Raw genomic sequence first — 26213 nt, 5'->3', positions numbered from 1 at the left:
GACCAGGTTTAGCATTTGGAGAACAGAAATGCCAAATTATTTGCAGTGCACGGTTCCATTAGTTTATAATTAGTCTTTTATATTAGTTCCATCTGAGATGAGCTGGCTGGCTGGCTTTAGAAGTTTTGTTTTGTTTTTTTTTTTTTTTTTTTTTTTTTTTTTTGAGACAAAGTCTTGCTCTGTGGCCCAGGTTGGAGTGCAGTGGCGTGATCTCCACTCACCACAATCTCTGCCTCCCGGGCTCAAGCAATTCCGCGGCCTCAGCCTCCAGAGTAGCTGGGATTAGAGGCACGCGCCACTGTACCCAGCTAATTTATTTTTTATTTTTATTTTTATTTTTAAAAAATTTTTAGTAGAGGTGGGGTTTCACCATGTTAGCCAGGCAGGTCTTGAACTCCTGACCTCAGGTAATCTGCCTGCCTCGGCCTCCCAAAGTGCTGAGATTACAGGCGTGAGCCACTGTGCCCACCCATTTTATTTGAACTCTGGCTTTGTGTGTGGAAGTTGTTACCTGCCTAGAATGGGCTGTGAACAGGGGTGGCATTACTAGAGGAGACTGACTACAGACATTTATGGAATGATGACCTGACTTGTAGACCAGTGGAACCCTCAGGCGAATGGTGCCATTTGGGGGAAAGGTGTGGAAGGGGTTGGGTGGTTGATTCCAGGGGACATTGAAACCCATTGTCTAGCAGAAGAGATGGGTAGTAGGCTGTCTGGAATGACTTAGCAAAGGACTTGGAGGGAATCTGTTTAATATGATCTGACTCCACCTGTTGGGAGATGGAGGCGGACCTTGGCCTGTTTGATTAAGTTTGGGTGCACTGGATTTTCTTGGAAGTTAGTCTATTGCCTGAGCGTTCTGTGCTGTTCCACCGCGCCCTCTGCTGTCCTGGGTGTGCCCAGCACCCTTCTTTTTCTCTGGATTGTACTTGGTGCTAACAGCATAGAAGTAAAACATTGATCCAGACCAAAGCACTTCTTTCTGGGAACTAATTGATAACAATGTATTGTGCATGAAGGTTCAGAATTTCAGAAAGAATTTTTTTTTGAGACTAAGTTTCACTCTTGTCGCCTAAGCTGAGGTGCAATGGCCCGATCTCGGCTCACTGCAAGGAGGGAGTGAGGAGGCTCAACATGCCTCCTGGATTTAAGCGATTCTCCTGCCTCTGCTTCCTGAGTAGCTGGGATTACAGGCGTGTGCCACCATGCGCGGCTAATTTTTGTATTTTAGTAGAGACAGGGTTTCACCATGTTGGCCAGGCTGGTCTCGAACTTGACCTCAGGTGATCTGCCCACGTCGGCCTCCCAAAGTGCTGCGATTACAGGCGTGAACCACTATGCCCTGCCCAGAAAAGATTTTTTTTTTTTTTTTTTTAACAAGTAGAAATTCACTGCAGCGTGAATCTGTGTTGGGAGTGAAACGGGTGAATTTGGATCATGCCCTCAGAATTGCTCCCTGCACACTTGGGTGGACCAACACCTTAGGCCTCCAGCTGGCTGCTACAGAGATGGGATATCTGGGGGAAGAATGTTTCAGGCAGAGAGAAAAGAGGGAAGGGCTGGAGCACAGGGAAAGGATGCAGAGGAGCGTGGCAGGCCTTTCTCACCATGGATCCTGGACATCTTTTGATTTCAGTATTTTCAGACCTAACCTTGTTCATGATGATGAGCATATGTTCTCACTGGTTGCTAATAAGCAGTGCAGCAGGCTTTCTTTATACATTTATCTTCATGGATTTATACATCTAGCAAACATATGCTAGTATTTGTGTAGGATAGAGTTCTACAGTGGGGTTGGTGAGGTGAAAATGATGTGTTTAAACTTGTAACACATATGACCAAAATGGACCTTCCAAAGGCATGTTTAAAGTCCTGTCCCTTTCTCTGTAGGCATTGTCTCTTCAGGTCTTCTTCTTCTTTTTTTGGAGACAGAGTCTTACTCTGTCACTCAGGCTAGAGTGCAGTGGCATGATCTCAGCTCACTGCAACCTCCACCTCCCGGGTTCAAATGATTCTCCTGTCTAGCCTCTCGAGTAGCTGAGACTACAGGTGCCTGCTACCATATCCGGCTAATTTTTGTATTTTTAGTAGAGACGGGGTTTCACCATATTGGTCAGGCTAGTCTTGAACTCCTGACCTCAGGTGATCCACCGGTCTCGGCCTCCCAAAGTGCTGGGATTACAGGCATGAGCCACCACACCCAGCCTAGGTCTTCTTTTATGTCCTTCAATAAAAGTTTTACTTTTCTTTCCTTTTTTTTCTTTTTCTAATTTTACTTTTTTAAGATGGAGTCTCTGTCACCCAGGCTGGAGTACAGTGGCACAATCTCGGTTCACTGCAACTTCCGCCTCCTGGGTTCAAGTGATTCTACTGCCTCAGCCTCCCGAGTAGCTGGGACTACAGGTGCGTACCACCACACCTGGCTCATTTTTGTATTTTTAATAGAGATGGAGTTTCACTATGTTGGCCAGGCTGGTCTTGAACTCCTGACCTTGTAATCCGCCTGCCTCGGCCTCCAAAGTGCTGGGATTATAGGCGTGAGCCACCGTACCCAGTGCTTTTTTTTTTTTTTTGAGATGGAGTCTCCCTCTGTCGCTGAGACTGGAGTGCAGTGGTGCAATCTCAGGTCATTGCAATCTCCACCTCCTGGGTTCAAGAGATTCTCCTGCGTCAGCCTCCCAAGTAGCTGTCAGCCTCCCAAGTAGCTGGGATTACAGTTGTGTGCTACCAGGCCTGGCCAATTTTTGTATTTTTACTAAAGATGGGGTTTCACTATGTTGGCTAGGCTGGTCTCGAACTCCTTACCTCAAGTGAGCTGTCCCCCTCAGCCTCCCAAAATGCTGGGATTACAGGTGTGAGCCACTGCACCCAGTCTTAGTTTTCTCCACGTAGGTCTTGCTCATTTTTTATAGATTTACCCCCAGCTATTCCATAGTTTTCATTTCAAAAATTTTATCTTCTAACTAATTAGGCCTGGTGTGTAGAAAAGCCTTTTTTTGTGTGTGTTTATTCTTTTTTTTTTTTTTTTTTTTGAGTCAGAGTCTCCCTCTTGTTGCCCAGGCTGGGGTGCAGTGGCACAATCTCTGCTTACTGCAACCTCTGCCTCCCGGGTTCAAATGATTCTCCTGCCTCAGCCTCCCGAGTAGCTGGGATTACAGGCACCCACCACCCTGCCTCGCTAATTTTTGCATTTTTAGTAGCGACAGGGTTTCACCATGTTGGCCAGGCTGGTCTCGAACTCCTGATCTCAGGTGATCCACCCACCTCAGCCTCCTGAAGTGCTGGGATTACAGGCATGAGCCACCGTGCCTGGCCTGTGTTTATTCTTATGAGTGTTGAGTTGTTGGATTTCCTAGGTGACATGTTTTCTTATAACTACATACATATTCTTCCATGTACATTTTCTCATGCTTGACTTTGTTTGATCTTAGGTGGTTTGGCTTTGAAGGACAGCAAGAACTCTGTCTTTAATGGCTTCGCTGGTAGCGTATGATGATTCGGACTCGGAGGCTGAGAGAGAGACTGCAGGAAGTTTTGATGCCACTGGCCAGATGAAAGACACTTCTGGTGTGGCCGGACCACCTGAGAAGGATTTTGCATCTGGTACACTGGATGTGCCCAAAGCAGGGGTACAGCCCACAAAGCATGGCTCTTGTGAAGACCCAGGGGGCCATCGCCTTCCACTGGCTCAGCTTGGGAGAAGCGATCGGGGTTCTTGCCCCAGCCAGAGGCTACAGTGGCCTGGGAAGGAGCCTCAAGTCACCTTCCCCATCAGAGAGCCTTCTCGTTCTTCTCTGTGGACGAGCCATGTTCCAGCCAGCCACATACCCCTGGCAGCTGCACGCTTTAAGCAAGTAAAACTCTCCAGGAACTTTCCAAAGTCATCTTTCTGTGCTCAAAGTGAATCTGAAACTGTAGGTAAAAATGACAGCTCTTTTCGGAAGAAAAAGTGTGAGGACTGTGTAGTACCCTATACCCCCAAAAGACTAAGACAACTGCAGGCATTAAGCACGGAAACAGGCAACAGTAAAGAGATGGAGCCACAGGGGCCCCCTGCAGGGCGTGCCCCAGCCCCTCTCTATGTGGGCCCTAGAGTGTCTGAGTTTATTCAACCGTATTTGAACAGCCATTATAAAGAAACCACGGTTCCCAGGAAAGTGCTTTTCCACCTAAGAGGGCACAGGGGCCCTGTCAACACCATTCAGTGGTGTCCAGTCCTTTCTAAGAGCCACATGCTTCTCTCCACTTCTATGGATAAAACTTTCAAGGTAAGACTTGAGTGAAAACTTCTGCTTTCAGATGCTCTTAGGAATACACTGCTGGAATGACAGTGAAGTGGAGGGAGGTTATAGGCTGAACTTTTTTTGGTGTAGATTTCTGTAATTCTCTTTGTCACATTTGAGAAAGGGTCATCTGTGGTCAGCCCTGGGTTGTAGGTTCCTCCTGCCCCAACCCTTCCCTGATGCTGCCTTGCTCAGGTCACCAGAGGATACTGTTTCTTATCCCTCTCAGAGGCCGTGAGGGAGGAGGTCAGATAGTGGGAGAAGAAAAGCAGGCCCAGGACCAAACCCTGGGGACTGGGGATGTCCTCGGTGACCCTGTGGAGCATTGAGCCATGCCAGCTCTGTACCTGGTGCTGTGCCGGTTTCAGGAGCTGTTAGGAGAGGTAGGTAGACCCAGCCCCTGGTGTCAGGGCTTGCACAGTGAGGCAGGAGCCATGGAAAAGTAGACAGACACAAACCTGGGCTGTGAGGATGGGCCCCCAGTAGGACACACAGGTGCTCTGGGAGCCCAACAGGAGGGGTACCAGCCCAGCCCGGGAGGGCTTGGCAAAGGCCTCCTGAGGAAGGGGAAGGTTCACTTGGTGATGGGGGTGGAAGGGTGTGTTTGACTGCAGGAGCCCTGTGTATGTGTTGGCTCCAAGCATGAGGGCCTGGGAGCTGGCTTCAAGCATGAGGGACTGGAGGCTGGGGAAGCAAGGTCAGGGGGAGCTGCACGTGCCCTTCGGGGGACTTCTGGTTTTACATGGAAACTCCTTTTTGCATTGTCTTATTTATTTTACAGGCTACTGAAGTAATAGTAATGCAGTCCCCACAGTATGCAAGTACAGTGTGATAGGTCGTTGTGCCCACCGGGGACCTGTCTCTAGCCCTTCAAGCTGTGTACTGCGCCCCTCCTCTCTCTCCTCGCAGCTAGCAAAGCACCTGATATGTAGCGGGTGCCAACTAAATGCAAGCTGAACAGAAAGCTCTTGGAAAGGAAATAACTTCAAGGGACCTGGCTTCACATCCAGCTTTGCTGCAGAGTAGCTAGCTGGTCGACCACTGGCCAGCTGCCTTCCTGTGGAGTCTGGTGTCTTATCTGTAAAAGGGCAAAATCATACCTGGGTCATGTGCTCATGTGAGAAAAATGCTGAAAAAGTGCCTTGCACAGAGCCAGGTACCTCATAGGCGCTCAGTAAATGGTGGTTCCCTTGCCTTTGTTACCTCAGAGTTCTGGAACCAACTTTCCTAGATCTTTTCACTTGCAAATTACATTTTGAGCTTTTCTCCCTCGGAAGCAGTTTCTTAAGTGAGGAAAGGAAGCTCCAAGTATAGAGATGTCTTTGAAATGAGCTGAATTGATGGGTGTCATTTTTAAGTGGTGAAGTGAAAGCCTGAAGTGGCTTGTCTGTGCTCTTTTCCAGCAAGACTCAGAGTCCTGTGGGAGAGAGAGTCATATTCTCTCTTCAGCCTGGAGTTCCAGGATTTTTCACTCAGGTCTTTGGTGCTTTTCCTGCCACTCTGGGGGCTGTGAAGTGTGTGCGGAGGCTTCTGGCATCTCTGGTGTGGATCACAGCATTGCTGGGATTGATCTTGTGGCCCTGGGGCTTCTCCGCTCTGCTTCCCAAGTCTGCGCTGCAAGGGCTGGAGGGTGGGAAGCCTGTCCGGAGGGTTGCTGGTGGGCCTGCGCAGTGTCTGGCTGGCCCCAGTTCGAGTGGTGGCCCTTGTCCTCCCTGCGCTCACCTTCCTGTTGAGGCCTTCTTTCCTCCATGCTTTTCTCGCGCCCCACCCTCTCCAGGGTCTCCTGCCTTTGCTTTCCTGCCTGTTAGGTTCCTGCTCAACAGCCGAGGCTCAGTCTGGAAAGTCATCTTCTCTGAAAAGCTCCCTGTTGGGTCCACTGAATACGTGTTTAGTGGGCTCTAGCTTTGTGCAATGTCCTGTTTTAGGCGCTAGAGAAATAGCATTGATCGAGACACACAAATCCCCCCACTTGAGAAGCCGGCAGGTTGGCAGGGCGTCTTGATGTCCAGCCTCTCACCTCTGGGCGTCCCTCATGACTGTCTGCTGTTTGAATGTTCTGCTCCCCACTGCTGCCCGTGGGCCTTGGGAGCAGGGCCAGGGGCCTCCCGCCCTTGTCTCTTGTTGCAGGGGTGACTGCAGCTTCGCCTCCTGGGGCAGCACCATGGTGCAGCCGATGGGCTGGAATCAGGGTGAACAGTGGCATCCAAGGCACCCAGTCTAGGGGCTGGCACGCAGCAGGGGCTTTGTGGAAGATAGCCTTGGCTGTGGGGTGAGCCACCTGAGGGGCACAGGCAGTCCTCTCTGAGGGACCCGGAGGGAGAGAGAGGGCAGCCTGGCCAAAGGCAGCACAGGCTAGAGGAGGAGAGGGTTGCTATGGGCAGAGATGGGCGGCGTGTCCTCCACTCAGGGCACTGCCTCCTGGAGAGATGTGGGGACAGCAGGTGTGTCCTGGTGGATGCCCACCTGCCTGCTCACCTCTGGAGTTCTCCTGATGGTGAGGGGTGGACCTGGGGCCCTGTGGGACTGGCCTCCGCCTGGTGGTGTGAAGCGCTCCCTGGGCCCTGCTGGCAGAGGGGCAGCTTGGGTCACTTTTGCCTGGGAAATTTAGATTTCCTAAACAGAAGCATCCCCACGTTAGTTTTTGAGCAGAGAGCACCTGAGTGGAGGCATTGATTTCTGGCCTTGTGGAGTAGACGAATATGCCAGGGACGGTGCCACTGGGGATGTGGGGGAGAGATGTTTCTGCCCCCATGGAGGGGAAACTGTGAGCAGCCAACTAACTGTGACACTTCATGACCAGAAGAGGGCGCAGCGGGCCCAGTTTGGAATGGCAGTGAGGGTGGCTCAGACTGAGGGACTGTGGTAGGAATGCCCTGCTCCTGGGCAATTCAGAGACCTGGGTCCAGGTCTGTGGGGCTACCCTGGGTGGGGCCAGGCGCCGCTGCTGTGCCTGCCTGTCCTGAGGAGACTGTGTGTGCTGCAGGTGATGACACCGGCACAGGCCTCTTGGGCTGCCAGGCAGCTTCTTGGGAGCCCCACCCACTGCACTGTGCGCCCTGGGTGCCTTCCCAGGGCAGAGCACATCTGCTGTTGTGAGGTTGGGCCAAGGTCAGCATGGCTGCTAGGGTTGGCGTCTCCTGACCCTCTTTTTACTGTGGTGTTGTGAACATTAGGGCTTTTATAAGCCATAGATACAAATGGTGAGCCAGGGCCCTCTCTCTGTTTTAAGATATTTGACAATTTTCAGTGATGGGGTTATTTGGCAAATTGGTTTTGGGCAAATTGACTTTGAACAACTTTTCAGTGTGAAGAGTGTATGGCAGGGGCTGGAGGAGCCAGGATGGGAAGATGAATTGGGAACCGGTGGGGAGCCAGGCAGGAGCTGTGACCAGAAGTCCTGGCTGAGGCCTCAGTCTTGCTGGGCCACCAGGTTTGTGCGTGGCCTGGCTGGGCAGCACATGGTGTTCTTTTCCCTCCTTGGTGTCAGAGGTGGGGCAGCATGGCAGATCTTGGGGACCTAGTGATCTGGGGAAGGCAGTGTGTGGTTATGGGGCGTGGATCTGGAGTGGGGATGGGGCCTCAGGTGCAGGCAGGAGTCCTGGCTGGCTGCAGCCCAGTCCCTGGAGGAGAGGAAATGGTGGGCACAGCGGGGAAGGAGCTCAAAGAGGTGGGTGCAGCAGTGTACCCTTCCCAGGGTGCTTTCCCCCTGCCTTTTGGTTAAAATCTGCCAGTGTCTTCTGGGCCCCTGCGGAATCAGGAAGGAGAGAAGAGCTTGGGGCTGGGTGACAAGACCTGCTGGGGTCCTTCCTTTGCGGCCAGCCCCTTGGTTGTGTGGTCTCTGGCAAGTTACCTCACTTCTGAGCCTTCATTTGAGTATCTGTAAAGTGGAGAGAATTAAACATGCCTTGCTGGGTTTTTGTGAAGAGTAAACGATATTAGTTGTGAATCACGCAGTGCCTGGCACATAGCAGCACTTAGTGTGTGCTCGAGTTAGTGCTTTTCCCCAAGAATTTTCTTTCCTTGACTTGTGCTGATGTCTTATTTTACATATGTAGCCATGGAAGCATATCAGCTTCACCTAGCTAGACTTTAAGCTTCCTGAGCCAGAACCCATTTTTATATTCTCCAGCATCTGGCACAAAATTGTGTACGATCGATAAAGATTAAAACAAATTTTTTGGATTTTATCGCAAGCCTTTGGGAAGGGATTGTCTTTTGAGTGGATCAATCCTATTCGCCACTAGGGGGCACAGTAAGACTTAATATAAGCAGCTCATCCAAGCTTCTAGAATGTGGAAGAATCCTTGATTCAAGGTAACATTTACTGAAAAATGATTTCTTTCTGATCAGGAGAAAAACAACATAGCCCAACTTATTAATCTAAAGAACATGGAGTGCCAGTTCCTTCATCTCCTTAAAATGTAGCTTTAGAATTCATAAATTTCAATTGGGCATATTACAGTGGAAAGATACTTATTTTAATATGTTCTAAATGTTCTGTGAGCTGTAAAATATGCTTTTATTAGTTTTGAAAAATTTACAGCTAGATAAATTAAGTAAAATAAAACAATGACTCATAATTCTGCACCACGGCTCTTTCCTGACGATCCATTCTTGCCCCTGTCTGTGAACGTGCATGTTTTTTTCATAGCTGTGATCCCACATTTTATATACTCTTTTCATCTCCCAGTGAACTCGTTCGGCTTAACGTGTTTGAACACCCACTGCACGTAAAGGTAGAAATTCAGACTTTGATGCCTGTTTTTGAAGGAAAACGTGTACATGGCCTGCTTTAACCAAATACAACCAGCCTTTATTGAATGCTCCCATGTATAGAACCCTCTGCCAGGCGCTGAGAAGGAGTCCCAAAGGAATAAGATGTGTTTTCTGCTTCCAGGGACCTTCTGTACCTGTATGAAAACCTGCAGTTCTAAAACACAGAAGGTTTTTAAAGAAAATATATGAGTTAGATGTTGTTTATTTGCTTTACAGAATAATTTGCTCTAGAAATTCTTCCAGTAACAAGCTTCCTTAAAATACTTTTTAAAAAAAACCTTTTAATTTTTGATCATGAATGTCATAGATGCTTATTGTGAAAAACTCTGATGATGCGGCAATATGAAGTATGAAGGAGAAACAGAAATCATTGATAACTCTCAACCCCAAGTCAGTGCCTCATTAACATGAGGGGCCTCCCTGGTCTGCGGCCCTGCATTCCTATCTGTTTACATAATTGGGCTTATTGCATAGTATGTGCAGTTTTGAATTCTTCTTTGCTGCCCAATCTTTTGTAATGTGTAAGGGGAATTTTTCTACCTTATTAAAAACTTTTCTGGCCGGGCGCGGTGGCTCAAGCCTGTAATCCCAGCACTTTGGGAGGCCGAGACGGGCGGATCACAAGGTCAGGAGATCGAGACCATCCTGGCTAACACGGTGAAACCCCGTCTCTACTAAAAAATACAAAAAACTAGCCGGGCGAGGTGGCAGGCGCCTGTAGTCCCAGCTACTCGGGAGGCTGAGGCAGGAGAATGGTGTAAACCCGGGAGGCGGAGCTTGCAGTGAGCTGAGATCTGGCCACTGCACTCCAGCCTGGGCGACCGAGCTAGACTCCATCTCAAAAAAAAAAAAAACAAAAAAAAAAAAAACAAAAAAACAAAAAAACTTTTCCCCAAATATATTTTTATAACTGTCTCAAATTTCATACTTTGCTTCGTTGTTTCCATGTTGCTTCCTATGATTTACTGCTTTTGTTTAAAAAATAATCAGTATTGCAGTGAATATGGCTGTACATAAATGTTGTCTTTTTTTGCTGCCTTAATGCAGTTAAGATGGGCTTTGATTTACACCCGGGCATTAGCTAAAGCCCTTGTGTGTGGTGAGTGAGACCTGAGTAGACAGGCAAACCTTCAGTGCCACTGTTGTACTCCTTGGCTCCCATGCCAAATCTTCTGCTTGGTAGCTATGTGACTTTGGGAAGATCGCTTAGGCTCTCTGATCCCCTAGTTTCTCACTGGTAAAATGGGGATAATTGGCAAATGGCCACCAATTATGGTTGTTGCTGTAGAGCTGTAATGAGAAGATCCAGCCTAGTGCCTGACAAGGGAGAGGCTGAGGAAGCATGTTTCTGACTCCCCTGTACCTGTATTGATTAGTTATAAAACAAAGTGTAGAAAAGACAAATCACCCAGAATCCTCCAACTTACTGTAACTCTTGTTTTTTGTGAATCTTTTCATTGTCTCTATGCACACATTTTTAAAGCATTTCAATCTCTGTGTTCTTGAGATAAATACTTTTAGAATCTAAAGAGTTTGAGGATTGTCTGTGCCAAGCCATTCATGCACTCCCTTTTCATGTACTGAACACTTGGCAGGTCTGTGTTGGAGAGCTGAGTCCCTGTCCCCAAACTGGTCACATTTAAAGCATCTCTCTCTCTCATCCGAGAGAATGGAGAGCACTAGCCATTGCTGAGCCATTGCTGAGCGCTTACCATGTACTAGGCATGTTCTAAATGCTCCATCTCCTCTTCATTACAGGCCTGAGAGGCCACTTCTGTCCTCATTCCCATTTTACAGATGAGGAAATTGAGGCACAAAGAGGTCAAGGGACTTATCCGTGGTCACACGGACAAGTAAATGATAGGGGCAAGCAGGGAAGCTTCAGACTCAGAGCCTGAGCAGAAAGAGCTACCACCCCCACGCTGCCCTCCTGCCTCTGAGAATAAGGGATGGAAAAGCGTATCCCCTTCACCCAAGTGGTGGTCAAGCTCCATCCCAGCTTCCAAATTTTATGGCTCTGTTAAGGGACGTATGGAGAAGAGATGATTTCTGGGGTGGTTTGGATTTGCATTTTTATGTATTACAGGATCCTGTTGATTTATCATTGTTAATGAATCTGATTATATTAGGGTATCTTAGATGTGCTTTGTAGAAAGTGATATATTTCACATTCAAAGACAAGGAATTTATGGCTCCAAGTGCCAGAGTGAGGGTTTATTTCAGTTTTGAAAGAATTATTCTTGATGGATTTTACAAAATGAGACTGAGAAATGATTTGATGTGTGGAGTGAGGAGTCGTGGAGCATTATGCAGATGATTGGCAATTTATTCTAAGCACGAGGCAAATCTATTGGAAATGAGAGGCGCAGCTGGGAAGGAGGTTTGGGTGGTGGTAGTGGTCCTTTGGTATTTGGGGAGTGAATGATTAATAGTGCATCCAGGGTAATTAGATGAAGGTGAGGAGAGAATGGGTGATGTGTGTGTGCACATGTGCGTGCATGCATAGCGTTCATCTGGTTCATTTGATAGAGGCCCAGAGAGGGGAAGACACTTGCCCGAGGACACGCAGTAGGTGTTTGGATGCTTCCTGGACTGGGCGCTATATCTGCTTTTCTTCTTTCCCACCTTCCAGAGGAACTTCAGAATCACCTGAATTACCCCAGGATTGGGAGTGAGGGGCTTTAGACTGGTTGGCAGCAGGGCTGTGGAGCCTCTGGGAAGAGCCATGAGATTCAGAGCTGGAATCTTCTCTTCGTGGGAAGTGAAGTGTTTTTGACACTCCTCCTCCCCCATGTGAAAGCCGCGACGTTTCTGAGGCCAACAAATGAGACATTTCCCAGTTCCAATTGCCTTACAATCTTGTGTCTTACAGAAAAAACCTCGGGTTGGAGAGGAATAAGAAAACTAAAGTGTAGCAGAACCCAAGCTGTGTTTTCTGCTTTTTAATAAGTTCATTCCGTTTAACTTAAACAGTTCGGTGTACCAAGGGCAGGGCCTTGTGCTCACCAGATGTTGACAGGAAGAAAACAGCCGTATGAAGGTACAGGTTCTGTCCTCGAGAAGCAAGCCTCATTCACTCTCATCCCATGTCATTAAGGGAAGGATAGAGCAATTTGGAAAAATGCTTTTAATGTAATTGAAAAATGCAGATTGCAAAATTGGCGCACTTAGGGGTTGAGACAGTCTAGTAAATTATTTCTTGTTGCTTTTAAAACTTGGAGACAGTAGACTCTTAAAGGTGCCTGTCTAATGCCCAGTGATGGCCTGTGTCCAAATGAGTTGTTTTAGATTTAATTTGTTTTATCATAAAAGTGGTAAAATTTTGGAGAAAAATACAAGAAGATGGCAGAAATTAAAAGATAAACCATGGACCCTTCATTCAAGCCTAATGACTGTGAACATTTTGCAAGCAGCATTTCCTTCTAGTCTTTTTTCCCTACATATATCAACTAGTTTTAATCATACTGTAGGTACGTTGTTTTCGTAGCCTGCATTTAAAATCACAGGATGGTCATTTCTCCCCCAGATTGTTAGTATTTTTCCCTCTTAAGAGAAGGGTTAGGTAAGTCATTCCAACCTTTTAAGCTTTTCTTCTAGCTTCTGCTGTTTCTCATCAGGTGTTTTCTTTTGTCTGTTCTCCCAGATGGACACAGCTCTCATGCAGACCCATCATATATTGGGGGGGAGTGGAGCAAGTTGGGGGACAGAAGCACTGAGGGGCAGTCAGAAGGTACATGTGAGTGAGACCAACTGTGTCAGCCCAGGATACCTGGAAGCCTGCTTCCACTCTGGCAAGCTTCCTGAAGTTTCCTGAACTTGGCAGAGGATAGTGTATCTTGATCTTCTACATGGAATACTGTGATACTGCAGGGAGGACCAGAAGGGCTTTAGAAACCTACAACCAAAGCGGTGCTAGAACTCTGCTTTGCCAGGGCTCGTGGAGCTGTTCCAGGCCTGCCTTTCCTTGCTGGGAGTGAGGCATTGGGGACCTTGGCCCCCCATAGAACGAGGGCCATACAGAGTTGAGCGGCACCCTGGGGGGCTGCTGCTGGTGAAGGTCGTTGACTTTGTGACTCTGATTGCTTGGGCATCCTGAATGTCCCTGGATTGAGCTTCTGGGTTTCTCTTCTTTATTTCTTGGCCTTTCTGTTTTATTTTTCTGGGGAATTTCTTCCACTTTATCTATCTTTCAATGCTTTTTTTGAATTTGTATTTCTGCTGTCATAAACTTTTAAATTGAAGCATAATATATATTCAGGGAAGTGTTCTGTTCCGTCATATTTTTACATTCCAAGAGCTGTTTCTTATTTTCTGAATGTTCCTTTTTTTTTAAAAATATAACATATTGTTTTTTATTGTATATTTACAAGGTCTTTTCTTAGCTCTTTGAGTTCTTTGAAAGTTTTCCTGTTTTCTGAAATGTTTGTCTCTTTCTTATCTCCTTTGGTCTTTTTTTGTTTTGGTGTCTGCATTCCATGTTAAGAGATTTCCTGCTGCTCATTCCAATTAGGGAGGGAGGCCCTAAAAAGCTGACCTGACCGAAAGCTGTGTGTGTGTGTGCACGCACATGCACTGGTGTGGGGGCAAAGGGACTTTGTTTGCAGCGGGCCGGATGTGGGATTATGAGGCGGCAGGCTGGCGCTCATCATAGGAACCCACTTGTGATTATTTTTATGTATTTCCTTGAGCCTGGTCAGCTTCTCAGGGAGGCGTCTTCTCTGGGTGGGCTCTTGGCCTGCTGCCAGCCTTCCTGCATCTGAGCTGGGGAAGAGGGTCAAGGTCTCCGTGTTTAGTGTGCAGACTGTACTCTCCATCCTGTCCTCCAGCTTGGTTTTCTCACTGTCTAGCACGTCTTTTCCCACCAGTGTGCAGATCTGTGCCGCTCTTTTTGGGGACTCTGTAGTGCTCAGTGTCTGACACATACCATCATTTCTGTATAAAAGTGGCTGTGTCTTCTCACCCTCCACAGCGGCGGAGTTATTACCTTTTGAAAATGTCTGCTAATTTAATGGTGTCTTGTTTGAGAACCAAGTGAGTTCATTTACGTACAACTCTTTTAGAACGGGCCTGGCACTTCGTTCATTCTAAACAAGCATTTGTTATCCTGGTTCTTATCCATTCATCTCCTGTGGTCTTAGCGTTTCTCTTATCTGGGCAATTTACATACTAACAATATTGACCTTTCATCATATTTTACCCTCTGCCCCCACCAGGGTGTTGTGTGATGTTGAGTTTTGGTATTTCATTTATTTTTTTAACAGAGAAAACCTGACATTTTTCGTTGTCAAGTCTCTGGCCCTGTCCCTTTGTAATTGTCCGTGGCTCTAGAGCATGGCATGTCCTCCCCCACCCTGAGATCTGATAAATCGTCACCTATATTTGACCTTCATCTAGTAGTGATTAGCTTGAGCCAGTTTCAATTCTCGTCAGTGGGTTCCAGGCAGGCCTTGTGCCACCATGATGAATGTGTGCGTGGTGCCAGGGATCGATGGGCGTATTAAGGAGCAGCGCCGCGGTCCCCAGCAGCCGGCTTCGTGACGCTCCCCCACAATGATGCTGGCTATTCATGATTTAAAATGACCTTCTTCTCATCCGGCTTATTCCGCAGGGCATGGGTACGCCACAGCTTCCCAAACCTTTCCTCAAAAAAGAAATGTTGTTTTTGACCATAAAAGAAATGCAATCTGGAAAGAACAGAAAGGTATAAAGAAGAAACAAATTGCCCATTTTCTCTCCGCCCAGAGGCAATGACTGCAGACTTTTTGGTATATTTTCATCCAGCCTTAAAAAAAAAAGATTCAACATAGTAGAGCTCCAACTATACATCTAATCTAAACCCTTCTTTCCCTCCACATACTGCAGTAGCAGTTTTTAATGCTGTAATGTATTGCTGTGGTTTTTACTGTGGTCTCCAAATCCCTGGGGGGCCTCAAGACCCTTTCAGGGGGTCAAAACTATTTTCATAATAATACCTAGGAGTTATTTGCCTTTTTCATTCTCATTCTCTCCTGAGTGTACATGGAGTTTTCCAGAGGCTATGGGGCATGTGCTTTTGCAGTAGATTAAATACAGACACAGCTTTGAGAACCCAGCTGTCTTGTATTAAGCCAGACATTAACGAGATCTGCAAAAATGTAAACAATGCCTTCTCACTAATTTTTTTTGGTCTTGGAAAATAGAGTTATTTTTATAAGAATATGTTATTTCTGTTAACATGTGGTGGGTTTGTTGTTACTTTTACATAAATTAATAAATATTTTAAAATGTCCTCAGTTTTCACTTCTAATATGCTAAGTACCCATAGCTATAATCTGAAAAAACAACAGCTCTTTGGGGTCCTCAATCATTTTAGACAGTGTAATTGGGGACCACTGTTTTCTTTACATCTGTAATTACATTTTGGGGGAATCTCACTATTGTGTTGGTAAAAACGGCAGCACATCCCAGCCGTGGGTTAAGTGAGTGGGTTCTTTTCCAGCCATGTCTCTGTCTTACTCTGCTTGGTTAGCTCTCCAAACTGTGTGATGAAAACGTGATCCCAGGGGTCCAAGCCTCTGTTACCCCCCGCCCCTTCTCCTCTGCCCTTCCTTTTGCCCTTTGTGGAGATGACTCAGCAGCATTTCAAAACCATAGGCAAAATTCCCCAACTCGACCATACACTGAAATTATGAGTATCCTTTGAACACCCTCCCATCCATTTCTGGTCCATACGAGCTGTGTTTGTCAAGAGTGTGCATGCAGCTCTGCAGCCTGTCTTTCCATTTAACATTCTCCCCCAGCCCTGCCTGCACCACACCGTGCCACCAGCCGCCTCCGCGTCTTTGGAGGGCTGTCAATTTTCACTGGTTCCATGACGCTCTATCGAGTTGATTAACTGTAATTTACTTAGCCGCCCTTGGACACTTAGGTGGTTTCTAATTTTTGCTATTATAGATAATGCTGAAGTGGTTATCTTCATGCATGAAACTGTTTTCTGTTGGATTATTTCTTTCGGATTGATTCCCAGAAGTGGGACTGCTGGGTCAAAGGGTTGTACATTTTCATGGGTCCAGATACATCTCCTGTCAGATTGCTTTCCAAAAGGATTATACCAATTTGCACTGCCACCGCCAAGCTTGCGTAATAACCAACCATTTTGCTTAACTATCGTGCCTAGAATTTTCCCTTGAAGCCCCAAGGGGGCAAAGGCCCTTATCTAAGTGAATGTGATCTATAATTATTTAGACTAACACCAAAATTGCTTTCAGAACATTCTTAACCTGCTGAGTTTAGAATTCTAATTCACATACATGCTAGCATTAAAAGTTTCACAAGTAGCAATTTCTCTCTCCCTACTCGCGGTGTGTTTACACAGCCTGACAACTGTAGGGAAAATGAAAGAGCGTTTTATAAACAGAAGCGGTCTCTTTCTGAACTAGTTGAAGTGTTATTTTGAAAGGCACAAAAACACAAATTAAAACAGATTTTCATTGTAACCTTTGCTTAGAAAAGTTGTTTGTTTTCGTCCTGGCTTCTTTTCATGTTCTTTTCTCTCATTCAAGTGTGTTCTGATATGCTTCTGGTACCTGGGTGTCCTGGCCGCGTTGCTGTTAGCCCAGGGACAGGGGAATGGTGGCTGTCATCAGGTGCTGGCAGGGCTGCTGTGGGAGGAGAACGGGGTATATTCGGGTTTGCTCCCAGGGCAGGAGTAGGACAGATGGTGGAAAGTGTGTGTGTTGGGGGAAGAGGTCAGCACATGGTGAAGGAGAACTTTCCGGTGCTCAGAGCTGGGCAACTCGGGCAGTAGACTACTTGGAAAGGGAGTGAGGGCCGTTTTGCATGGAGGGGTGTAGTGCAGGTTGGAGCCCATGTTGCTGGAGGGCTGGGAAGTAGATGCTGGCATTGGGTCAGCCACTCAGGCCTCGGGCTCCAAGGCCCTTAATGGCTTGGGTGTCCTGTGGTCAGGGCCAAGATGGTGGCTGTGAGCTACTCTGCCCTGAAATACTGCACTTAGGGCCTCGCCCAAGCGGAGCACAGTGCTCCACACACTGCATATTCAAAAGAGAGTCAGGCACATTCCTCCTCTAATTTCTCTGAGCTTCAGCATTCTCATCTGTGATATAATTATCTCGCAGGGCTGTGAGGATCAGAGGAGGTTAGATGTGTGAAACCACTCTGTAAACGGTTACGCTCTTACAAATGGAAGGTATTATCAAGAACTCCAAGCCGGGGTTTATTCTGTGATTGCCTCCTAAGCCGAGTTCCTAAGCGTGTGAGGCTTGCAATCGAATTTGCCTCCAGTTGCCTTGATTCGTTGATCAAATAATCTGGTGTGCACCCAGTGACCCCAGCAGACTCTTGAGGAGCTCAGGTCCCTCTAGGTGTGGCTTCCTGTCTTCCGGCCCAGCAGTGTGACATGGCTGGCAGTGGTTGGGGTGGTGGACTTGGGGGACGGCTCAGCTGATAAGCCTTGGGACGTCTCCATGAGCCAGGCTTCTGGACTTGCTGCTGTGTGGCCTGTGAATTCCTTGGGCCTTGCTTTATGCTGTCTCTGCTGTGAACAGAGAGGGCGCTCAGTGGCAGTGTCAGCAGGGCCGGTTCCTCACTTCTTCCTTCATTTGGTCATCTGTATGGCTGTCCAGCTAGCAGTTAAATTCTGGCTCTTTGCCAGGCCCTGGGATCAGAGGGGACCTCATTTTTGCTGGCAAAAGGTGAATGAGGCACAGACATCAAAGCAGACTTGAGAGGGATGATGAGAAAGGCCCTCCAGGGCTATCTGTGCTGGGAACAGGAATATACAGGAGAGTGGGCTAGGTCTGTCAGTGCTGGAGGCAGAGGACAGGAAAAGCCTCAGGGAAGGGGAAGGATGAGTTGGGTTTTAGAAGATGAGGAGCCAGGATTTCGGGACCTGCCTGGACAAAATAGTGATACCCATCTCCACAAAAAATTAAAAAATTATCTGGGTGTGGTGGCACATGCCTGTAGTCCCAGCTACTTGGGAGGCTGAGGCAGGAGGACTGCTTGAGCCCAGGAGTTTGAGGCTGCAGTGAACCATGATTGTACCATGATTGTGCCACTGCACTCAAGCCTGTATCTCAAAAAACAGCAACAACAATGACATTGATGAGGAGCAGCCAGGTGGGTGGGGAGGACAGCTCTGTGCTCTGCATGCTGTGGGGAGGGGTCAGTGAGGATGGCCAGGTGAAGCGCTTGGGCTTGTCGTCAGCTTTAGCCCTGGATGGTCAGTGGCCCAAGGCCAGCTGGCGCTTCCTGTACTTGTGCCGGGTCAGCCACCACACGGGGGTTTACGTCTCATTTGCCCTCAGCTGGGTAATCAGCAGAGCTCCGGGAGTCTTACTTTGGGGTTCAGCCCCAGCGCCTGTGCTTTCTGTGTGGCTTAGGGTAAGTTACTTAACTCTCTGGACCTTAGTTTCCCCATCATAAGTCAAGGATAATAACAGCATCCACCTCAGTCTTCTGAGGATTGAACAAGAGAACCCATGGCAGACTCTCAGGAGAATGCCAGGCGTATGGCAGGCACTCCATAATGCAAGCTGGGGGCAGCCTCAGCATCTGTATGCCCCGTTTACAGATGAAACTGAGGACCAGAGAGGGGTATTGAAGGACATGTAGCTCCTAAGCACGGGGCTGGTATTTGAACTCACCTTTGCTGCCTCTGCTTTCTGGGATTGTTCTAGTCACCTCCCTGCTTGGGAGCTCCAAAAAGGTAGTCGTGTAACTGTGCCAAGGCCTTTCATCTTTTTGTGTCTTAATGAGCTCATCTGTAAAATGGCAGGAGCTCTGATATAAGTTCCATGAGGGCAAGGAATTTGTTTTCTTCCCTTGTTTTCTCCAGTTTGAATGCATAGCACCTGCTCAGTCGACCACGCTCTTTGTGGGTCTCCTTGAATCTTGGGATGTGGAGAATCTTGGAGGGGTCCAACTGCACTCCCCCACCCAGCCCTCACCTCCAGTCTGTGCAGGAGGCATCCCTGTGGGGGACTGGGGATTGGTTAAATGTGGCCAGGTTTGTGAAAGGGCTTTGGAAACTTTGCTGGGAGCTAAATCAAAGTTATGATTGTTCCACATCTGTTGAAATGTTTGTATTTACACTGTCAGGTAATGGTCATGGGCTTGCAGCTTGTATGTTTGTTTATTATTTATTTATAAATCATAAATCCAGAAAGGACTTGAGGAAGCCTACAATAAAAGATACAAACAAAGTGAAGCTATTAAAGCAAGACAGACCATGGAAAGCCACCCCAAAAGGAGAAGGAAGCCTGTCAATCAAACACAGAACTGACCGCTGTTCCCAGCTGGTGCCTCACGTCTTGTTCTGCGTGCTGTGTTCTCACAGACCCAAGGCAGGTGGCACAAGGTTGTCCGGTTCTTGCTGTCCAAGAGAAGCCAATACAAGTGGCCTCACATAGGCATGTGGGATGGCAGGACAGTGGCACTCAGAGGAAAGGCAGTTAGCTTCTTGTCTCAGCTGCCCAGGGAGGAGATGAAGATCATAGGAGAGGCCAGGGGAAATCTCTGTCCGAGTCAAGTTAAGGAGAGGTCACATGTTCTTTCTAGGGTGGGCTGTGGCAGGGCCACAGGTCCCTGGGCCAGACTGCCAGAGTTGTTTTGCTCTTTTCTGTGCCTCGGTTTCTCTCCTGCCAAGTGGCTGTAACAATACTTAGCTCACAGAACTGTTGTGAGGATAAGTGTTGTGGTTTTGGCCAGGGACCTGGACCTTGCAAAGTGCTTTTGTTAACCTGAACTGTATGGTCTGTGTTTCTCATGGTGAATGTTGTATTTCTCAAATGGCTCAAGTCCTTCACTCAGGTCCCCAAGTTCAGAGGAGGTGCCGCTGGAGGGGTGGCAAGATGGGGTCTCCACTCATGCCCTTGGCTCTGTCCACACTGATGTTGTCAAGTGTGGCCTGTTTGTTATTGCCTAAAAACACTTCAGGAGTTCAAAGCAAAGGGAACACACTTTTTAATTATTTCCCTGCTTGTCTCCAGCAATGCTGTTGTCAAGGAAACCAAAACCTTTGAAAAGGTTTTCAGCTTCTCGGTCGGAAGAGGATACTTGTACAGTGCTCGGTGGAAATGGACCTGTCGTTCTGTAACAAAATCTGTTTCTTTTAAAAGGGCTTACTTCCTTCACTTCTTACAAATAGACTTTTTTTGGCCTTTTAACAGAAGATGGAAAGTTGTTACTGGTATTTTCTCTTTAAAGAATTGCCTGCACTCTTGACATAGTATTTCATTCATTCAACATCTGTTGTGAGTCTTGGGTGCTAGGAATGGGAGTGTGATACAGAGATGAATATAGCCTTTCTGGAAAGGCTCCTGGCTCATTGAAAGAAGCAGGTGGACAGATCATTATAGCGCAGCGTCATGACTGCTCTGAAGGGTGGTGGGTAAGGTGCTCTGGGGCATAAAGAACAGCCTGGGACGGGGAGTGTCAGCGAGTCACAGGAGTCCTAGAGGATGGGTAGCCATTGCTCAGCAGCAAAGCAATGGAAGAGCATTCTAGCAGAGGGAACAGAGTGTGCAAAGGCAGGGAGGTATACAAGAGCATGCTGCCGTCAGCAAACTGCAAGGTAGCTGGATGAGGCTGGGCATCGGATGCATAAAGCATGAGGAGCAAGACAGGCTGGAGAAGACTTTTTTTTGTTTTTGAGATGGAGTCTTGCTCTGACGCCTAGGCTGGAGTGCAGTGGTGTGGTCTCGGCTCACTGCAACCTTTGCCTCCCAGACTCAAGCAATTCTCCTGCCTCAGCCTCCTGAGTAGCTGGGATTACAGGTGTACACCACCACACCTGGCTAATTTTTGTATTTTTGGTAGAGACGGGGTTTCACCACGTTGGCCAGGCTGGTCTCAAACTCCTGACCTCAAGTGATCCACCCCCCTTGGCCTCCCAAAGTGCTGGGATTACAGACGTGAACTGCCACGCCCGGCCCGGAGAAGACTTCTGATCAGGAGTGGGGAGTGTGAAGAGGTTGCAATGCACACTCTTCAAAGTGCATTCCATTTCTGCCCAATAGAGCCGTGTTTCTTGACATGCAGAGGCATGTCACTCCTTTTGTTCTTGCTTCAGAGGGAAGGGACACTGCTAACACACTGGAGTTTAATAATTTACTTTTGCTGCAGGAGTATGGCCTTCACTATAATGTTTCAGCCAGCATTCCAGTAAAATTTTATGATAGTTAAGCCCTATCGGAGCATTGGTTTTATATGAAAAAGATAAATCATTGTTAGAAAAACAGGAGTCTTAACTTTTAAACACCCCTTGTTATTTTTCTTGTAAAACTTTAAAAAATAATTTCAGATTTATGGAAGAGGTATAAAAATAATACAGAGAGTTCCTATGTACCCTTCACCCAACTTCTTTGAGTAGTAACATCTTGCATAACCTGGTGCATTTATTAAACTAAGAAATTAACATTGGTACAACTCTGTTAATTAAACTATGGACTTTTTTTGCATTTCACCAGTTTTTCCACTAATGTCCTTTTTCTGTTTCAGGATCCAAGGTAGGATGCCGTATTGCATTTAGAGAGCTCTTGCTATTTAATAAATAATTTATTTTTTTGGGAGTGGACTGGGCAGTAAGGAATGGACTGGAGCTTGTCCTGGCCACTAATTTTGAGTTCCCTGTTCTGAGCAAACCCCACACATCCTGGCTGATGTCCCATATCAGGAGACCAGAGCCTTGAAGCTACAGTCAAGCTCAGACTGGATATCTTTTGGTTTTCAAGACTTGCTTCCTAGTTCAGTCATGAACAAGACAAGCAGAAGGTTTGCACCTTAATGAGACTTACAGAGCACTCACTTATAAAGTGCCAATAGTGACTTGTCCTTAATGGTAGCTGTTTAGTGATAACAGGTTTCTCATTCCTTTTTTCTTTTTTTTTTTTTCTTCTTTTTTTTCTCCTTTTGGATTTAACCCAGCCAGCCTTTTGGGCTAATGTTGACATTAGCTAGAATTCGGATTTAGACTGCTTACCACATTGACGTTTTTACACAACCTTCCTGTGGTTTATCGGATAATTGAGTGTGTCTTGAGGCAGTAACTGAGTGGAAATGTGTTGCATTTAATGAGTGAAACTAGAGCATTCTTTGCATACTGATAGATGCACATCTGTAGGTGATTTTTTCAGACAAAAGCCCCAGCTTGGGACGTTTCCTTCCATTCCTTTCCCTTCCTTCTCTTGCATTTCTCCCCTTTTTCTTTCTCTCTCATTCTTTCTCTCATGTCTTTTTCTGTACTTTTTTCACTCTGCTCTCCTTTGGCCTTCCACCTGGTCCTGCCTCTGCCTTCCTTTTTCTCCTTTGCATTTCCTCCTTTCCATCCCCCTGTGCCCCTCTCTCTCTCTCTTGCCAGTTCCCATCTTCTATGCCTTTCCCTGCAACAGGCCAGTGAAACTGTTGCCACGGAAACAGAAGCCCAGCAGAAGCTCTGTTCTGCTTTCCGGATGCTTCTAACGATGATGACGCAGATAATGTTGATTTCTAGAATCAGCTAAGCCCTGGCCTGTGGCCTCTGGAGTCCCTTCATTTTCCAAAGGCCAAGCTGATGCCACAGCTCATCATTCTGTTAGTAGATGGTCATTTTTGATTTCAAAATTGAAACTTCAAAATTTTGAGTAATCTGCTTCCCTGTGGCTCCAGAAGACTGGTTGCAACCATGTGAAAAAGACTTACTTGAATTTACTTATATTAACTGAGGGAAAAATACTAGATGAAGGGGGTGCGGGTGCTGCAGGTTCCAGGAATAACTTAAGTTACACATGGGAGAGGGTTAGATGCATTTGTTGAATTACTGGGCTGAATGACTGCTTTTAAAGGACTTGGGGGAAAGAGAAGTACAGTTGAGGCCTTAAAAAAGATACTTAATTTAATGAATGTTCAGTGAGGACTGGCCATTTCCGAGACATGGGGTCAGGTGCTGTAGGGCACCAGGAGTGTGAAAGGCACAGTTCCTCCTCTGGAGGAGTGGCTTTTTAAGTGACAGAGCTGGGGCATGTGTGTCCTGTACTGCAGTGACATTCCTTGATACTTGTCATGGTAATCCAATGAGTGCAGCTGTTGTCAGTTCTGCAGTACAACCCACAGGCCTGCACATTAACTGGGCTTTGTGGCCCCCTCGGAGGGCTGTTGGCTCCTGGTCCTCAGTGGAGCTGGTTTATGATGGTGGCAGCCTTGCTGCTCCTTTCCGGGTTTGACTCAGGCCCAGCTTGTTGGCATTAGCTAGGATTTGGAGTTTTGCCATGCAGCCAGCACCAGCTAATAGCCCAGCAAGGAAGAGTTAGTTCGTGGATTATATTTAAGTTAGTACTTATTCCCAAAGGTAACTTTGTTTAATAAAAACCTTAAGCCCTTATTACTGTGCTTCTGGGTATCCTGGCTCCAGTGTGTAAAAATAAGACTTATAAAATCCAAACATTATTTGTGAAAATGCAAAAACATTTTCATTAATACAGGGTGTGATAAAAAGCAAAAGGCACTTTCCATCTGTGGCTAAGTAGTCTTTCTCCACTCGGGTCTTTTTATTTTCATAATCGCTTTGCACTGATTTAAATATTGCCCTTTCAGTAGTGAATTTTAAAGGGAGGAAGCTTTGGTGTGTGAATAACTTTACAATTACCCACAGTATTTCTCTCCAGTTGCTATGACTTAAGTTGATAATGGACCCCACACAGTAGTCACTAATGTATGATAATCTAAGAGTGTTTTTGTTATTGTTTTTATTTTAGAGGAAAGGTTTGAAATTAGCATAGTAAATCTCTGTGGGATCTTTGCAAATAAAAGAATGTTCACGTTAAAAACAATTTTCAAGAAAGATGTATGGTAATGAATAAAACATCAGTGAGTGAAAATAAGCGTGTTTAATTATTCAAGTAGAAGTAGTAATTTAAACTAATTATTGCTTGCGGATTTCATAATTCAGTTTTTGTCTCACAATAATATTTCCTGTGGGCCTCCGGGCGCGTTGGCGGCTGCTCGCTGTTCCTGGGGCGGGAGAGACCTCCCCCTCCCCGTGGCTGCAGCCTCTGCTCCCCCGAGCCAGAGCCAGAGAGGCCCAGTTTCTGCTTCCGCCGGCCTCCTCGTGGCCTCAGTCCACATTGATCCTCCTTGCATTGCCTCATCAGGCATTTCCTTGCTTATCACCTTCTCTTGTTAATTCACGCATCTCAGACCAGTTCTGTCCACTGAGGTCTGAGTGTCGGGGGGGGCTGGTCCCCTGCCTCCTCCCCTGTGTCTTAGACTTCCCTGGCAGGGGTGGCCCTGAGCACCTTGCCCATGTGCCCAGGAGGCAAGTCCTTGCTGTTCAGGGCTGCCTCAGGTTGGGTCCCCTCCAGGAGGCTCCCCGGCCTGGGGATTGGTCATTTCTTCCTTCCCAGCGCTTTGTACCAGCAGGTTCTGGTGGTAGTAAGAGAATTACAGAGAGAATTTGTTGGTTGACATTTTTCTTTTTTTGGGCTTCTTTTTAGTTTGTTTCTGATCCTAAAGGAAGAAAAACATGTTCATACAGAGGAATGGAAAAGTACCAGAGAGTCTGAGAGGCAGTAGGGAGGACAATTCATCCCCTGGAACTTGCACCTGGCTTCTCTCCTCCTGGGTGGCTCTGCATGTGTCTTAGTTCTGCTTATTCTCTGTATGCAGGCACTTGCCATTTTCTCTGTGGAATTCGAGGGCTTGTATGTCATTTTTAGCATGGACACCTGGGAGGGGCTCAGTTACATTCTCCTTGGTGCACCTCCTGGGGTACAACAGGCATTAGTAGGTGCTGATGAAGGAGTAGGAAGTGCTGAAAAGCACTTTTGCTCAATCGTGCGAGGCTTTTAAAACCCAGTTATTACTGCTACTCCCATGAATGCCCATAATGGCACAGGAGGTTTTCTGAATCTTTCTTTATTGCACAAATGCTCCTGGAACAGATCTTGACAATTCAGGTGAATTATTATTCTACCCCTCAGAAGGTAAAGGGAAAGCTTTCTATTTGTAACTTTTTCTTCCCAAGTGTCCTCTGTCAAAAGGTAGTGACATCTTCTCTCCTGATATGTGACAGCCATTATTACCTGGCTATAATCATGCACCATTCCGTCTCACACCCGAAAGCTTTCCATCCAGCACGTCAGAGGGACAATCTTTATTTAAGACATCCTCCCCCACTTTTCTTTGTTATTACTTCCTCCAAAAAAAAAAAAAAAAAAAAAACAACACCACCAAAAAAACCAAAAAATCCCCTTGGCTTTAAAAGCATGATCTGGGCTGGGAGTGACTCATTCCTTTGCAAGGTTATTGACGTAAGCAGGGACAAGACAGGTGGGACACGGGGGTGGACAGAGTGATGTGCTGTCAGCCAGGGGCCAGGGGGCCACATGGGGTTCTGCTGTTTACCAACTGAGCCCTCGGCAGGCCAGGCAATCTCTGGATGTTGGTTTCCTCTTTTGGCAAACATAGAGGCTCAACTGTGTTCTCTGAGACCCTTTTAAGCTGAGTAGTTTTGTGATCTCCAAACTAACTGTAGCTAAATGAGGTAATGATAGAATTACAGGTGTCCCCCGAACTCTTCCTGCAGGGTAGTTGAAATGAGCATTCATGATTCTGAATCGGTTTTCTCTCCCAGTGAGCTCCAGAGGAAGTCACTAAGCAGAGAAGAAGTTACTAACACCTCCTGACCACCATGGAGCAGAGCCAGGGGCATGAAATAAAATGCCATAGGGATGAGACCCGTGCAGCCAGCCAGCACTGAAGGAGATCTGCTAGGAGGACACCCTTAGGTTGTGAAGGGTCCAGCCCTCTCTGAGGGGTTGACAACTGAGCTTCATTACGTTCTTGACCCTGTCTTGCCGACCTCAGGGCTTCTGTATCAGCAGTGCCCAATAAATGGTTGTTGGGGTGAATGAAATTTTCTCTTACGGATAGTGTCCTATCCTTTCTACCAAGCAGGCTTCCTCTCGGGGAAGAGACCATTCTTTTTTATTTCTTTGAAAACTGATTTTTTTAAGAATAGAAATACAAATTGGTATTTGATGTACAGAGAAAACTGAGTCGTTTTCCCATGCTCTGGATCTGGAGAGGCCGTATGTGGCTCGTCTCTGGATCCTAGGGAGCATCAGCCTTGCTGCGGGAAGCAAAGCGGGCCGGGGCTGCATTGAATTAGAATGACCT

General features: G+C 46.9%; 2 protein-coding genes across 4 annotated transcripts in view; one reads left to right on the top strand and one right to left on the bottom strand.

Moving 5' to 3' along the window:
- WARS1 (tryptophanyl-tRNA synthetase 1) overlaps nucleotides 1-26213 on the bottom strand; it is a 217923-nt gene that overhangs the window by 46000 nt on the left and 145710 nt on the right. The window lies entirely within an intron of this gene.
- The window catches only part of WDR25 (WD repeat domain 25), a 153240-nt gene that overhangs the window by 760 nt on the left and 126267 nt on the right, over nucleotides 1-26213 (top strand). For all 3 annotated transcript variants that reach the window (XM_050796731.1, XM_050796733.1, XM_050796732.1), the window contains exon 2: nucleotides 3435-4271. In XM_050796731.1, coding sequence (XP_050652688.1) covers nucleotides 3474-4271 — 798 coding nt within the window. In that variant the 5' untranslated portion in view covers nucleotides 3435-3473. The remainder of the gene's footprint in view (nucleotides 1-3434; nucleotides 4272-26213) is intronic.

The sequence above is a fragment of the Macaca thibetana genome, chromosome 7, assembly GCF_024542745.1.
Source record: "Macaca thibetana thibetana isolate TM-01 chromosome 7, ASM2454274v1, whole genome shotgun sequence".
Lineage (NCBI taxonomy): Eukaryota > Metazoa > Chordata > Mammalia > Primates > Cercopithecidae > Macaca > Macaca thibetana.
The sequence above is the reverse complement of the archived record's forward strand: the minus strand, read 5'-3'. Positions and strand labels throughout refer to the sequence as shown.